We start from the raw sequence: 13,231 nt of genomic DNA on the forward strand, positions 1-13,231 counted from the left end.
GGATTTTACTTACAAGTTTTGTTCAAAGATTACAAAATGTAGATAATTCAAGATGGGTGGAGAGCACTATACTCTTCACTAAATAAATGTGAAAATGAAGACCTCTAAACCTAGAAAACCGCCAAGATTTTGTTTGTATTGTCAATTGTACTAATGATGATTTATGAATGTGATATTTAGATTAATAATGCATCAAATCCAAAATAAAAATAAATTTAAAGAATTTAAAAATGGGAAAACTCCAAAATTTAAACATCTAATCCCACATAAAATTATAATTGCTGAAAGAGACGAGAGCTATAATTTATCTTCAAAGTCACATAGAGAAGAAAGGGGAGAGATAATCAAAGGCACTAGTGAAAGAAGAGTAATGAGAAAAGAGATGAAATCAAGAAAAGGGTCATCGATAAAACAGACGAAAGCTCAGCCGTCGATGTCGATCAGCAGTAATCTCAAAATAACCGACCAATTGGCATATCATGAAAAAGACTAAAAACCAACAGTTTTCTGCTCACTCTTCAAGCAAGCGGTTAAAACAAGAAATTTGCAAGTATTTAATTTGGACCGTGCAGATCATACGAGAGATGAGATGAGATCAAAGATGTGAGCTGGAGTTTCGTATATGCGGGTCCCGCAAATTCAATTTTCTGTTTTTACTCTGTGTGGACATGTTTGGATTTAACGGTGAGCCGGCTATTTTAATATTAAAAGCCTTCCTTATTCTCTAACATCACATTTCTTTCCTGCAACAAGTGAGGATAGCCTGCAGAGGCTCTACGCCCTGAAGCATTGCCAGTGACAGGTTCCGAGTTCGAATCCGTTTAGCTCAGATTTGCAAGATGGTATACGAAAGTGGAAATCCTGAGAACTCACCTAATGTAACACAGGTTAGTAGAAATACTAGCACCCGTTTTCATTTCCATTCAACTCTATTTGCTTTCATGCTTTATTAATCTATGGCGGAGCAGTACCTAGTTCAAAGAACGCATTCACATGAAACTGCAGAAATATGGCAGAGCAAATTTTAGTTAGGTAGAATGTTGTTTCTTGTTTTCAGTTTGGGAGTTCTCTGCCCTCTTAAATGTTTAGCAGCTGGATAATTTGAGTTTGGCCACAGAACACAGGGCCAAGAAAAGATTTGCTGAAATTGATTTGGATTTTAAGGGCGAATTCAAAATGACTGTCAATTATTTCCTGTTAAATTGGCCTCTGTTGCTTCAGTCATAGAATTTGCCGGCAATTTCGACTACTGCTTTTGTGTTTCTTGAAGAGTCGGCTGAGAATTTCGAATAGTGCTTTGTCGTTACTGATAGATATAGTCCTATTAGTTTCGATTATAATTTACTTGTGAGCTCGCAATATCCAGTCCAAGTAGGGTACTAGAAAGAATGAAAGAAACTAAATTTGCTGAAACAAATAAGCACGTATTGAAATCATTGTCGTAGCGAGGACTTTCAAGAATTATAATCTTCTTCCTGATATCCGTTTGAATTTAAATTCTCTTGAAACCGCACTGGCAAAGCCTTAATATGAACGTCCCTGTGAGCAGTTTTCCCCTTTCCTAAGCGCTGTGTAAAACCCCATCTATCTTTCCATTAAAATGGGTAAGTTAGCCTCTCATGAGTAGCCAGTACTATTCCACCCTTGACCTGCTGTTTTATATCTAAACCAGTTAGGTAGATAAGGCATTTTGTTTTGAGCTAAGTTGAAATCATGACGTTTAACTCCTCTCTTGTTATTTGCTTATGGTCAAGGTTCATACAAAGAACGTTTTAGAAAACGTAGAACCAGTTTTTCTTGCTGTATCTTCCACATGATCGGAGATAAGAATTGGGATAAAGATTCAAGAGAAATTTTAGTAGAATAATACAATCTTCAATTATCATTTTAAAATTTTCTTATATAATTTCAATTTATTTTATTTTATTTAATATTTAATTATCAAATTACAATCAAAATTCCTTTGAGAATCATTTTTAATATAATCTTCAGCTATCATTTTTAAAATTTCTTAAATAATTTCAATTTTTTAATTTTATTATAATTTTATTTTCTACTATTTTAATTATCAAATTATAGTCAAAATTCCTTTGAGAGCCATTTTTTCTAAGTTCATATGCCTGCACTATGTAGTACGATGAATGCAGTACCCTGAACATTTTTTTTCTTAATTTCCAATCTAATCCTCTGGTAATAAACTATTTTGTACAAATTCATGTGGAATGGGTATGTTAAGGCCATATTTCATTGGGGATTCAGATGGATAATTTTTGCTTTCATTTTGTAATGCTATGTTATCTTCTGTTTTTTTTGTTTTTTTTAATCTAAGAACATTTATTTAAAAACTTGTCACAGTTGTGAACCTTCGAAGGATTAAGAAGGAAGCCAAAACTTGTCACAGTTGTAAACCTTAAGAAAGATTAAGAAAGAAATCAATTTCAATTATATTCAGTGTCGACTAAAAATCAAATCTCTTGATTTGTTAAATCGCCTACTGAATTCACTATTCCTGAATTTAACTAATTTCAATCCTCCTTGCAGGATAATAATTTTAAAAAAATTGAAGAACCAGAGAAGAAAGAAGGAAAGAATTATGAAGATTGGCTTCCAATCACATCATCTCGTAATGCAAAATGGTGGTACTCAGCATTCCACAATGTCACTGCTATGGTCGGTGCTGGAGTCCTCAGCTTACCCAATGCAGTATCACACTTGGGATGGTATGAATGTTCGAAGCATCATAATTGTACACACAATTTTTCTCTAAATCTGCACCAATCTAGCAAATTAGCACAAATTGGCAAAGCGTTAAAAAATCAAGGCATACCCATTAAAATTTTCTTTATCAGATTAGGATTTCATATACCATGTGGTAGATTTTACCAGTATGTGGATCCAACTTCTAAATTGTGTGGTTTGATTCGCAGGACTCCAGGAGTCATAGTGCTTGTGCTATCTTGGATGATAACCTTATACACACTCTGGCAGATGGTTGAAATGCATGAGATGGTTCCAGGAAAACGTTTTGATCGATATCATGAACTAGGACAGCATGCGTTTGGAGAAAAGCTTGGTTTATGGATAGTTGTTCCACAGCAATTGATTGTAGAAGTGGGAGTAGATATAGTGTACATGGTTACAGGGGGGAAATCTCTGAAGAGGTTTCATGACCTTGTTTGTAGTACCTGCAAACCAATTAGACAGTCATACTTTATTGCAATTTTTGGTTCAGTTCACTTCGTTCTGGCACAGCTTCCCAATTTCAATTCAGTGGCTGGAATATCCCTAGCTGCAGCAGTAATGTCCCTCAGGTAAAGCTTTGTGCTTTATGCTTTATGCTTTATGCTTTGACTGCTTAATGTAAATGCATAGGAAATGCTACGCTGACCCATGACAATTGTATTGTGCAGTTATTCCACAATTGCTTGGGGAGCCTCTGCCCATCAGGGGCAAATTCCCGATGTGGACTATGGTATAAAAAGCACATCCACTGCAGATGCAGTGTTTAATGTGTTTAATGCTTTGGGAGACGTGGCCTTTGCTTATGCAGGGCACAATGTGGTCCTAGAGATCCAAGCCACTATACCGTCCAAACCAGATAAACCATCAAAGGTTCCTATGTGGCGAGGAGTAATGGTTGCATACATTGTCGTTGCTATCTGTTACTTCCCTGTAGCACTCATCGGTTACTGGGCTTATGGAAACTCTGTTGAGGATAATATTCTACTTACAATTGGGAAGCCCACATGGCTCATTGCAGCAGCAAACATGATGGTGGTCATCCATGTGATTGGAAGCTATCAGGTATATATAGATCTAATCTTTTATATCCTGTTAATCTTAAGGTCCAGCATTTATATAGATTTTACATGTCTTGTTTATATTAGTGTACACACAACTTTTTTTTAAGTGAATTTTTAATTAGGTTTTGGTTTGGTGGGGACTTATGTGTAGTATAAAGATTTCTAAAAGTAAATCTTATAAGTAATTTTTCTATCTATTGATATGTTATATTTCGGTGTAGATCTATGCCATGCCAGTATTTGATATGATGGAAACAGTGTTGGTCACCAAACTTGGTTTCACTCCAGGAATATGGCTGCGGTTGATTGTTCGCTCATCTTATGTTGGTAAGTGGAATTGTATTTATAGAAAAATTGAAATCTAAGAAATAAGTATTGTGTTTAACATTTGAGGTTTCTTTCCAACCCTATACAAGGATTTGTTCTGATATATCTTTTTAAATAAATTTTAGCTGCAACTTGTTTTGTTGCTATATCACTTCCTTTCTTTGGGGGTCTACTTGGATTCTTTGGAGGATTTGCATTTGCTCCAACAACCTATTTCGTAAGTACATCATACTCCATCTTTATTCAACTTGTCTATTTGAGTCAAGATGAGTCTTATTTATCTATTCTAACAATGATAAATAAATTATTGAGTATATTTAATTTATGACCTCTTTATTGGATTCTACTCTATTGCAGCTCCCATGCATCATGTGGCTTGCAATATACAAGCCAAAAAGGTTTAGCTTGTCATGGATAGCGAATTGGGTATTGCATTCTATACTTGTTTTCCAATGTTGTGATTTTTTTATAAGATCTATTTTATTTGATGATTATAAAAATAAATAAATAATTTTTTAGATAAATAATGTTGCTATATATATTTAAGCAACCTTTGCTCAATTTTTATAGGCTTAAAAATTAAGATATGCAAACTAAAAAAATAATAAGATCTCTTAACGCATTTACTTTTTGTGCAGATATGTATAACTTTGGGAGTTTTACTCATGACGGTATCATCCATAGGTGGTTTGAGGACAATAATAAAGAAAGCATCAACATACAAATTCTATTCATAAATTGTATATAGAGAGAGTTATTGGTACCTTTCACTACACAATGACAATATTTATTGTTTTTTAAGAAATCTGGCTATGCTTTTCTTGTACTTTTATCTTTACTTAGAACTATCTTTACCTTGTTATGTTTAAATTGGTTTGTATTCTACCACAAGTTGTCATACCGACTTTACTGCTAGTTGAGAGATACAATAAACAATATGAAATATGTGAAGTTATTTGATCAATACAAGAAGAAAGTGGTATTCTGTTAACATTATAGAATGCATTAATATGTGCTAGTATGATTTTTACCTATCTCTCCCTTGTTAAATCTAAGTTGGTTTGTATTTCATTGTGAGATACTAGAGATGTAACTTGCTTTGCTTTTCATTAGATGATATGGAAGAAATACATGGTCCCTAATCAATGCAAAGGAAAAAAAATATTATTATTATTTGAAAGAATTCATTCATGTCTACCAAAAAATAATTTATAATAAATTTTATGACAACATTGTGTAACTACATTATAAAAACCTCTCAGTATAATAATAAATGTAAAGATTGTGTTTGTAATATAATAACATACTTTTTAATTGATCATTACATAAAAATTGAAAAACTTTATTGTAAAGAAAAAAAATCATATCTAACATATAAAATATAACAATTAATGATTAATGTAGATGGGCAACATTTGTCTATGGATTTATCTCACATGTTGGAACAGATAGTTGTGGAGGATAGAACAATATAATTCTTTGTTAGGTTATTGGCCTTCTTATTGTGTAATTCTCTTTGAGTTTAATAAATTTTTACCTTCTTTTGTAAATGGTTTGGATCAAAAAACAATTAATAAATATTTATAAATAACTTATTTAAATCTTTAAATGATTAAAAATGTCAATTAATAACTAATTTCAAGTATTTTGCAAATGATAAAAAGTGTGATTTGTTTTGTTTTAAAAAATAAATTTGATAAAGAGAAAATACTATTAATTTTTTTAAACTTGCTTAGAATCTACCTACCATGTAATTATTAATCTTCTTTCATGAAAAGGTTTATGGAAGTCTATTGACTTAACCTTTTTAATTACGTAAATGATTTTATATTTTTTTTAAAATTTGTTGTTTATGTGTATTTTCTTAATGGTTAAATAGTTATCTTAAAAATGTATCCATTTGCCTATTATGAGTCCAAATTGATAGATGATTTGATTTAATTATTTTAATTTTTAAAAAAAATAACTTAGTACATGTTAGTTAGTGACAACCAATTTATTAGAGTAAATAATAGTTTTAAAGAATAAATAATTCAAAGAAATTAGTGTTTTTTACTTTCATCATATTATTCATACATTTTTTTTTTTTTTTTGATCAATAAAAGGCCGAAGCCGCATTTTATTTCTTTTGTGAAATTTTTTACAACTCCATTCAGTGTGGGCACCTGTAGGAAAGAATGGAGCTAAGAAAACCTCCGGTCTAGCCCAGATCCCTTAAGGGATCAGATATCAGAACAACTGAAATTTTTTTACAATTCCTCATCTGAGGGAGATGACTGTCTTAATAAGACATTTTAAGTTTCTTTTTGTGCATAAAATCTCGCACCACTCTCTGGATGTACCCGTCTTCACAAAAAAGGAGAAACCACTAATACTCCGAGCTTTAACTTTAGGACCTGAATCCCGCATCTGCAAAACCTTATTGCAACATACTTTGCCAAACTATTAGTAGCATAGTAAACATGATAATATGAAAAAATCCTTCAATGAATAATATCATCTTTTCTATTTTATGTAAGAGGATTGTAGCCTGGATAACCCTTAGCTTGAAACCATTTTCACCTTTTAGGATTCAATTTAAGAGATTATCCAGGCTACAATTCTGCCTACACTAATGGAAAGGGTCCATTTCTTAATCACTTTTAACACAGCATACATCTGATACTCCATAGCAAAAATAAATTCATATGCCTATGTATGCACATATGATTCATACATTTTTGTTCTTCTATATTAAGAAATTGTTTTATTCTTGGAGTTACAAGTGTTATTATAATTATAATGTGATGTAGAAGTGCATAAAATATCATTATTAATGTTATTCAAATTGTATTACTTAACATGCTGATTGAATGAGTACGATCTCAAAATTCAAATATATTTCAATTTATTCATGAATAAATATACTTGAGTACACTATTTTTTATTTTTTTAAAAATAAAGGTGGCAGTGCCACTTAATATATTTTATTTATATATTTCTTTACAAAAGTTGATTCAAAGAGCTCTTGGAGAAAAGAACCAGAGAGAAAAACTATGATCCTTGCTCGATAATACATAGAAAGGTTGTGAAGCTTATATCCCTAATATGCCAAAAGGTACAATATATCTCGTAATGTCCAGAATACGGAATGCCACAAATCATCCCCAAGTATCGAATACTTCTTGGAGTATGTTCAACAAGATGAAGTCCAAACCAAAACTTCACAAAAGTTGTACACATTTCCATAGCAGCCCACAGACTGCCTAACTTAAGCATTTATGCAGCTTGAAGTCCAACACACTTCATAGATGCCCAAATCGACATCCATTCAAATCATTCAGATACAACAAAACCACGGAAACCTGCAATTATAATACCTCAAATACAAACTTTTTATCATTATGAAAATAACAACTGCATAGCCATGTGCAATACTATCTTGTACACATGTCCTCCAAAATTATTTTTCTAAGAGTTGGAAAAGAATCGAGATCACAATTCGGACCCATCATATTAAGCTTCACCTTGGAACTTCCCATATTTGCCAAATGATCTGCGACCCGGTTCCCTTCTCTATACACATGTGAAATGGTAAAGTTTACAAATGTATCAATAAGTTCCCATGCTTGTTCAAGCAAATATCTTATCTGCCAATTGTCAATATTTCTCTTCATGCAAGCGTTGATAATAATAGCTAAGTCGCCTTCGATGTGAATATAAGAGATGTTCAATTTTTTAACTAGTAGAATGCCTTCAAGCAAAGCATATGCCTCTGCGAAGTTGTTAGTACTCAGTGGAATGGAAACAAATTTTAAAGCAAAAACACACCCTATGTGGTCCCTTATGCATACTCCTACTCCTACATCACCTGGGTTCCCTTTAGAGGAGCCATCAAAATTCAATTTGAAATGTGTCAAATCCGGAGGACACCATTTCACTTTATTTCTATCAATTTTACTAATTCTCACTCTCAGAAAGCAAGGTGATACATGAATAGAAATGTCCTTCCAGCAATCAATAACTTGGCCATCCCAAGAAGTAAATTCCCTATCATGATTCAAATGATTTGAAACATGAGCATTAACCAGCTCTGATACTGATATTTCAATGTAATTGAGCACATCAAAAAGAGAAGATGTTTGCTTTCTAAAAATACGCTTATTTCTTTCCCACCAAAGTGACCATACTGTTGACGAGCATTTTGACACACCCACCAACAGTCAGGTAGTTTATGCAAACACTCACCACCTCTCCTGAAAAGTAACGGGTTCGGAAGAACTCACTACCCCAAGGTCTCTGTAGTCAGGTCTCGACGGTGATGGATAACTCAATGGTCAATGTGGTTATACCTATAAAGGGGCCTGCTGGTTAGAACTAAATCTCGCTGGTTTACGAACAATTGCACTTCCTTTTTTTTTTTGAATTTTATGATTTAAGACTCTTTGGGGAAATAAAATGCGAAGCGTAAGGGAAACAAAAAAATAACAATAAAGATCAATACAATGACAACTCAATAAACTATTCAATTAGTTCCCTGCAATTTGAGCAATTATGAGATATTATCCAAGTTAGCATTCAACAATGGACTTCCATAAAACCTGCAAAATCATCAATTTCACAAATCTATGGACATAGAATCATCAACAATATGGCCTATCACAGTAATTCCCATACATCACTGACGTGCGCAATATGGTTCATATCATAATAGACAAAAAAGATTACCACGTTGCTAACTCAAAATAATAGACGTTACCAATTACACAGAACAATTTGGTAGAATATAGATGTAAATCAGGCAATCTACAAGCTGCTTTTCATATTTTTCTCCATGAATGTATAGCAAAAATAACTCAAACTTCTTAACAATCTACAAAAATCTCTAAAAATCTCTAAGTGGGCCACAAATCATCAATTTGGGGACCCTTACAAATGAATTCAACTTCTCAATTTATAGAAGTTTTTTCACCCTATTATTTAGGAAATAACTCTATCCTAAATTAAGAGCTAAAATTAGGAGTTGTAGTTAACTTGCAAGTTTCTACCTTGACACTCCACTTAACAACTACGAAACAGACGCTGCATGAGCACTACGAAGACCATGCTGGGTCAGCCACATTTTCGTAACCATGCAGGATTTTTAAAATTTGGAACTTGAGTAAGAAGAGCAGTTTTAAAATCAAGAAAAAGCTTTGCTATCTTTAGCAATTGTGTGCCTAGCTTTTTTTTATTTCTTGGTAAATGCCTTATAATTTTCAATTATGCATGCAACTGCTTGGACTGGCGAATCGGCTACATGCTTAATTCTAAATTTATACTTTTTCAAAGTCTCCTCTGCATGTACTCCTTGTTCTTCTAACTCCTTTACCGTATCTACCACCTCCTGACATTGAGTGATCAGCTATGTGTATCTATCCATAAGGGCGGTATCGAACTGGGCAGCAGGTCCTAAGTTTTGTACTTCATATGCATCCCATTGATTCAAAACTTGTTGCTGGTCCATCATTCCAGTATCAGCTATTCTGAGGCCAAAAGGCCCTAGTATATTCGTTACAAAATCCTCATATGACAAAATCTCTCTTAGAAGAGGGTCCCGGATATTAGTCATCTCCTTGACATACTGTTATATATGGTGAAGCTTGTCGAGGTAGAGACTTTGATAAATGTTATAGATTTTTTAACTAAGGCTGAGAAGTTCAAATGGTGTTCAGAGTCTATGGGCCTCATGGCCCCTAGTGGTTAAATTACATGGTGTAGATACTTTGCTTTCTCTTGCAAGGCATTTGATAAGTGGGAGAATGTTACGAAAATGGTGCCTCAATCTTGCATTCACATAAGGTTACTATTAATAGTAAAGTCCAAAATTTTCCCCAAAGAGCTATGGATTGGCTAAATAAGCATGTTGATCTTTTTTCTTTGCAAGATCATGCATAGATTTGAAGTTCAAACATTTTATACCTTGTTCCTAATGATGGCTTTGATCCTTTGAATGATGATCACACTTTTAGTGTGGATTTTGATTTTGAGGAGACTTTTGGTTATTGAACCTAGGTATTTTCAAAAGTGATCTAGTTCTTGAACCTTGCATTCCATCTCCTTCATCTACTATTGCTACTTCAAAGTTTAGAGTTGCTTTATTGAAACATTCCAATAATTCTTTGAAGTAAGACATACACAGTCTTTCAAATATGGCTTTTTTACTAGTGTTTTAAACTTGTTTGTGGAATCTCATATTGCAAATTTGGGAGACACTATTGATTGCATACATCTTCTCTTTGATGAGGATGATTCTTCTCTAGTTGTTGTGATGGAACACTTCGAGCCTCTTGTTCATTCCGTGTATGATTATGCTTTACAATTTGAAATAAGTGTGGATACTTTGGAACAACATTCTGAGGAGGTCTTTATTCCTTCAAAGGAGATACTTGTATCTTTGGATTGTGTTCTACATCAGTTTCTAAGAGATTTTGGATTGTCATCATCAACAGTGTGGCATGGAACAACTAATTTCATGGTTATAGCTTTCAAAATCAACATGGAGACCCTTAAGTAGTTTTCAAAGACTTCATACATTTTGAGTTTTTTTCTTATGTATTTCTCTTTGGAATGGAAGGATCTCTTGCATTCACCTTTGGTATTATTTCTTCCTAAGGGTAGGAATGTTGTTCGATGGTCATGGACAATCTTCTACATCTAATCTCAAGCAATTACCATTGTCTCTACTCATTTTCAGAGGGGGGGTTAGGTGGGGGGTTACTTGGTCCTTCCACTTATTCCCTCTATATTTATATGGGGTGTACTTCCTTGTTGTGGGAGGAGAGTTCTTCCTTTAGGGGAATTTTTCTATGTACATGGGTAACTAACATGTCTTCATTTGCTAGGACCCATAATGTTTTCACCCACTTTACTACACTTAAGGGGGGTGCTAAAGTAGGTTTTGTTGGAATCAATGAACAGTGAGAGGGGGGGATCAATGTTCTGCAATTTATTAGTTTATTAAACTGATTCTTAAATCACCAGATGCAAAAGATAGAAAGTATAATGCACAAACTTAAAGCAAATAACCACACAACCATAACACCAAATTTGTTACGTGGAAACCCGTAAAGGGAAAAACCACGATGGGATTTGAACCCACAATATTCTTATACTATGGCCAATAGTAGAATAATATTACAAAAGTGGAATGCACTTGCATTCAGGCATACTGCCTAGAGCTCACTACTCAAATACAAAATAGGGCTACAACCCCGGAGGACTCACTGCCCTACCAATGAGATATAAAGGAAAATACAATGTCTAAAATGGAATATAGCATTACAAATGCCATCAATTAGTTCCGATTAAGCTCAAAATGATCTGTTGCCACTGATCTGAAAATATGCTCTATTTTGCTCTGCTGCCAAATATCGAATCATCAAAACTCAAGATGCACATGTGAAACTGCACTCAATCACTCCCAAAACAATTCCACACACACATATTCATACCAAAATGATCACCCAGGTCTATCTTATATATCAGCAACACTGAAATAGATCTCTAACAAGTCAACTTCACAAAACTGCAAAATATGAAATGTATAGTCTCATGTCAGCTCAATCCACCACAAATCCATATTCTAGACCTAAAACATATGATCACAAGCTTCACACACAATGACACAAACTCCTTGAACACAACACCAATCACGAAAATCATCCCTACAGTTCTGCAACACATGTTACCCAACATGTTTAGACAATAGCTCTGTTCTTCTAGAAACACCAAATACTGGACCGAGAATCATGCACTAGAATCAACACCAAAGGCTAGAATTACAAAGTGACCTGCCTTAAACAACCAATCGACTATCCCAATCACTGCAACCAAAACTGCATCACCGAAAATGAGTTAAGCTCACTGAATTTGTACACTGTGTTCGCATTCTGTCAGACTTACACCTAAAGTCAATATGACTTTTGGTAGATCAAATCTACAGGTATCAGATAGGATTACTAGGTTGAGTTGCCATCAATGAAAATCCCTAAGTAACCTCCATGCATCTAACATCACCAGAACAATGTCTATTGCCAACAGGTTTTTATTTTTCTAGTGGGTTATTTATTTTTACCTTAGTCTTAGATTTTTCCTACACTTTTATTAAGCTTGCTTAGGTTCATAAAGTGAGTTTGACTAGAATATTATGTTAAGGTCTTCCATTCCATAAAAATGGTGTCCCCATCCTTAAAGGGTGGGGCTTTTTCTATTTTTAGACTACTCAATGGTCACACCCTATTGGTTGGATTTTCCACGTCCATCCTATCCTTAGTTCTATATAAACTCACTGCTTAGCTTGTATTTTTATTATTTTGCATCCTTTTCATACATTGTGACGCTCTTGCATAGGTTAGCATTCAATTACTTTGATTCATGCAGTCATTCTTCATCAACACCCCTTTAAGTTCCTATTGCAATCTTGTAATCTTGACATTTGCACATCTTTTAGAATCGAGGGTTTGTAAATGTTTTGTTTCATTTATAGTTGTACTGCTTATCTCTCTCATAGAATGATCTTGGTTATGAATCTATTTTAAATTTCTAACACAGCGTCGACATTGGTGTATCAAAAGAAATGTGTGTATCCTACATTGTGTTTTCTTGGGGTATGGTTTCTTAGTTTTGATAGTTAACTCAGACTAGGTGATATATAGTATAGACATTAAGGTTCGAACAATAGTAAGAAAATAAGACATCTTGATTATGTAACTTATGCGGTTGTATGATGACTTAAATGATTAATGAGCTATGGAAATCTTATTATTGGCCTTATGTGATGTGATTTGGCTACACCTTATTTGGTTGTGATTGCAAGTAGTATGGAATGATTTCCTATCATTCTAGGTGGTGCAAAATATTAAGAAAAAGGATGAGACCCATGGTGTAGAATAGGATACACTAATATTCCTTTTCTATAGGGGAAGTGCCTATGGAATTATGTGTTAATGATCCAAGAGAAGGAAATGATGCTTGTGATAAGGTGCAACTACTTCCTTTTACTACTAGTCACTATTTGTATTTGTGAGATTGTTAAATTATTTTCATTGTACATATGCATTGAATGTTTAAGTTTATTATGA

General features: G+C 33.7%; 1 protein-coding gene across 1 annotated transcript; it reads left to right on the plus strand.

Moving 5' to 3' along the window:
* The first annotated feature begins 578 nt into the window (after window positions 1-578).
* On the plus strand, window positions 579-4,935 carry LOC131030459 (lysine histidine transporter 1). The gene is made up of 8 exons (XM_057961290.2): window positions 579-887; window positions 2,542-2,720; window positions 2,928-3,311; window positions 3,411-3,804; window positions 4,025-4,130; window positions 4,256-4,347; window positions 4,488-4,556; window positions 4,769-4,935. The coding sequence occupies exons 1-8, from the start codon at window positions 840-842 to the stop codon at window positions 4,865-4,867; spliced, it is 1,371 nt and encodes a 456-aa protein (XP_057817273.2). The 5' UTR covers window positions 579-839; the 3' UTR covers window positions 4,868-4,935.
* Window positions 4,936-13,231: the final 8,296 nt, after the last annotated feature.

The sequence above is a fragment of the Cryptomeria japonica genome, chromosome 7 (genome assembly GCF_030272615.1).
Source record: "Cryptomeria japonica chromosome 7, Sugi_1.0, whole genome shotgun sequence".
Taxonomy (NCBI): Eukaryota; Viridiplantae; Streptophyta; class Pinopsida; order Cupressales; family Cupressaceae; genus Cryptomeria; species Cryptomeria japonica.

What these genes read in the sequence shown, in the direction of transcription:
- LOC131030459 (XM_057961290.2), top strand. Translation starts at nt 840, where the DNA reads ATGGTATACGAAAGTGGAAATCCTGAGAACTCACCTAATGTAACACAG. An exon ending in ATGTGATTGGAAGCTATCAG is followed by an intron (nt 3,805 to 4,024) that starts GTATATATAGAT and finishes ATTTCGGTGTAG; the next exon opens with ATCTATGCCATGCCAGTATT. An exon ending in TTGCTCCAACAACCTATTTC is followed by an intron (nt 4,348 to 4,487) that starts GTAAGTACATCA and finishes ACTCTATTGCAG; the next exon opens with CTCCCATGCATCATGTGGCT.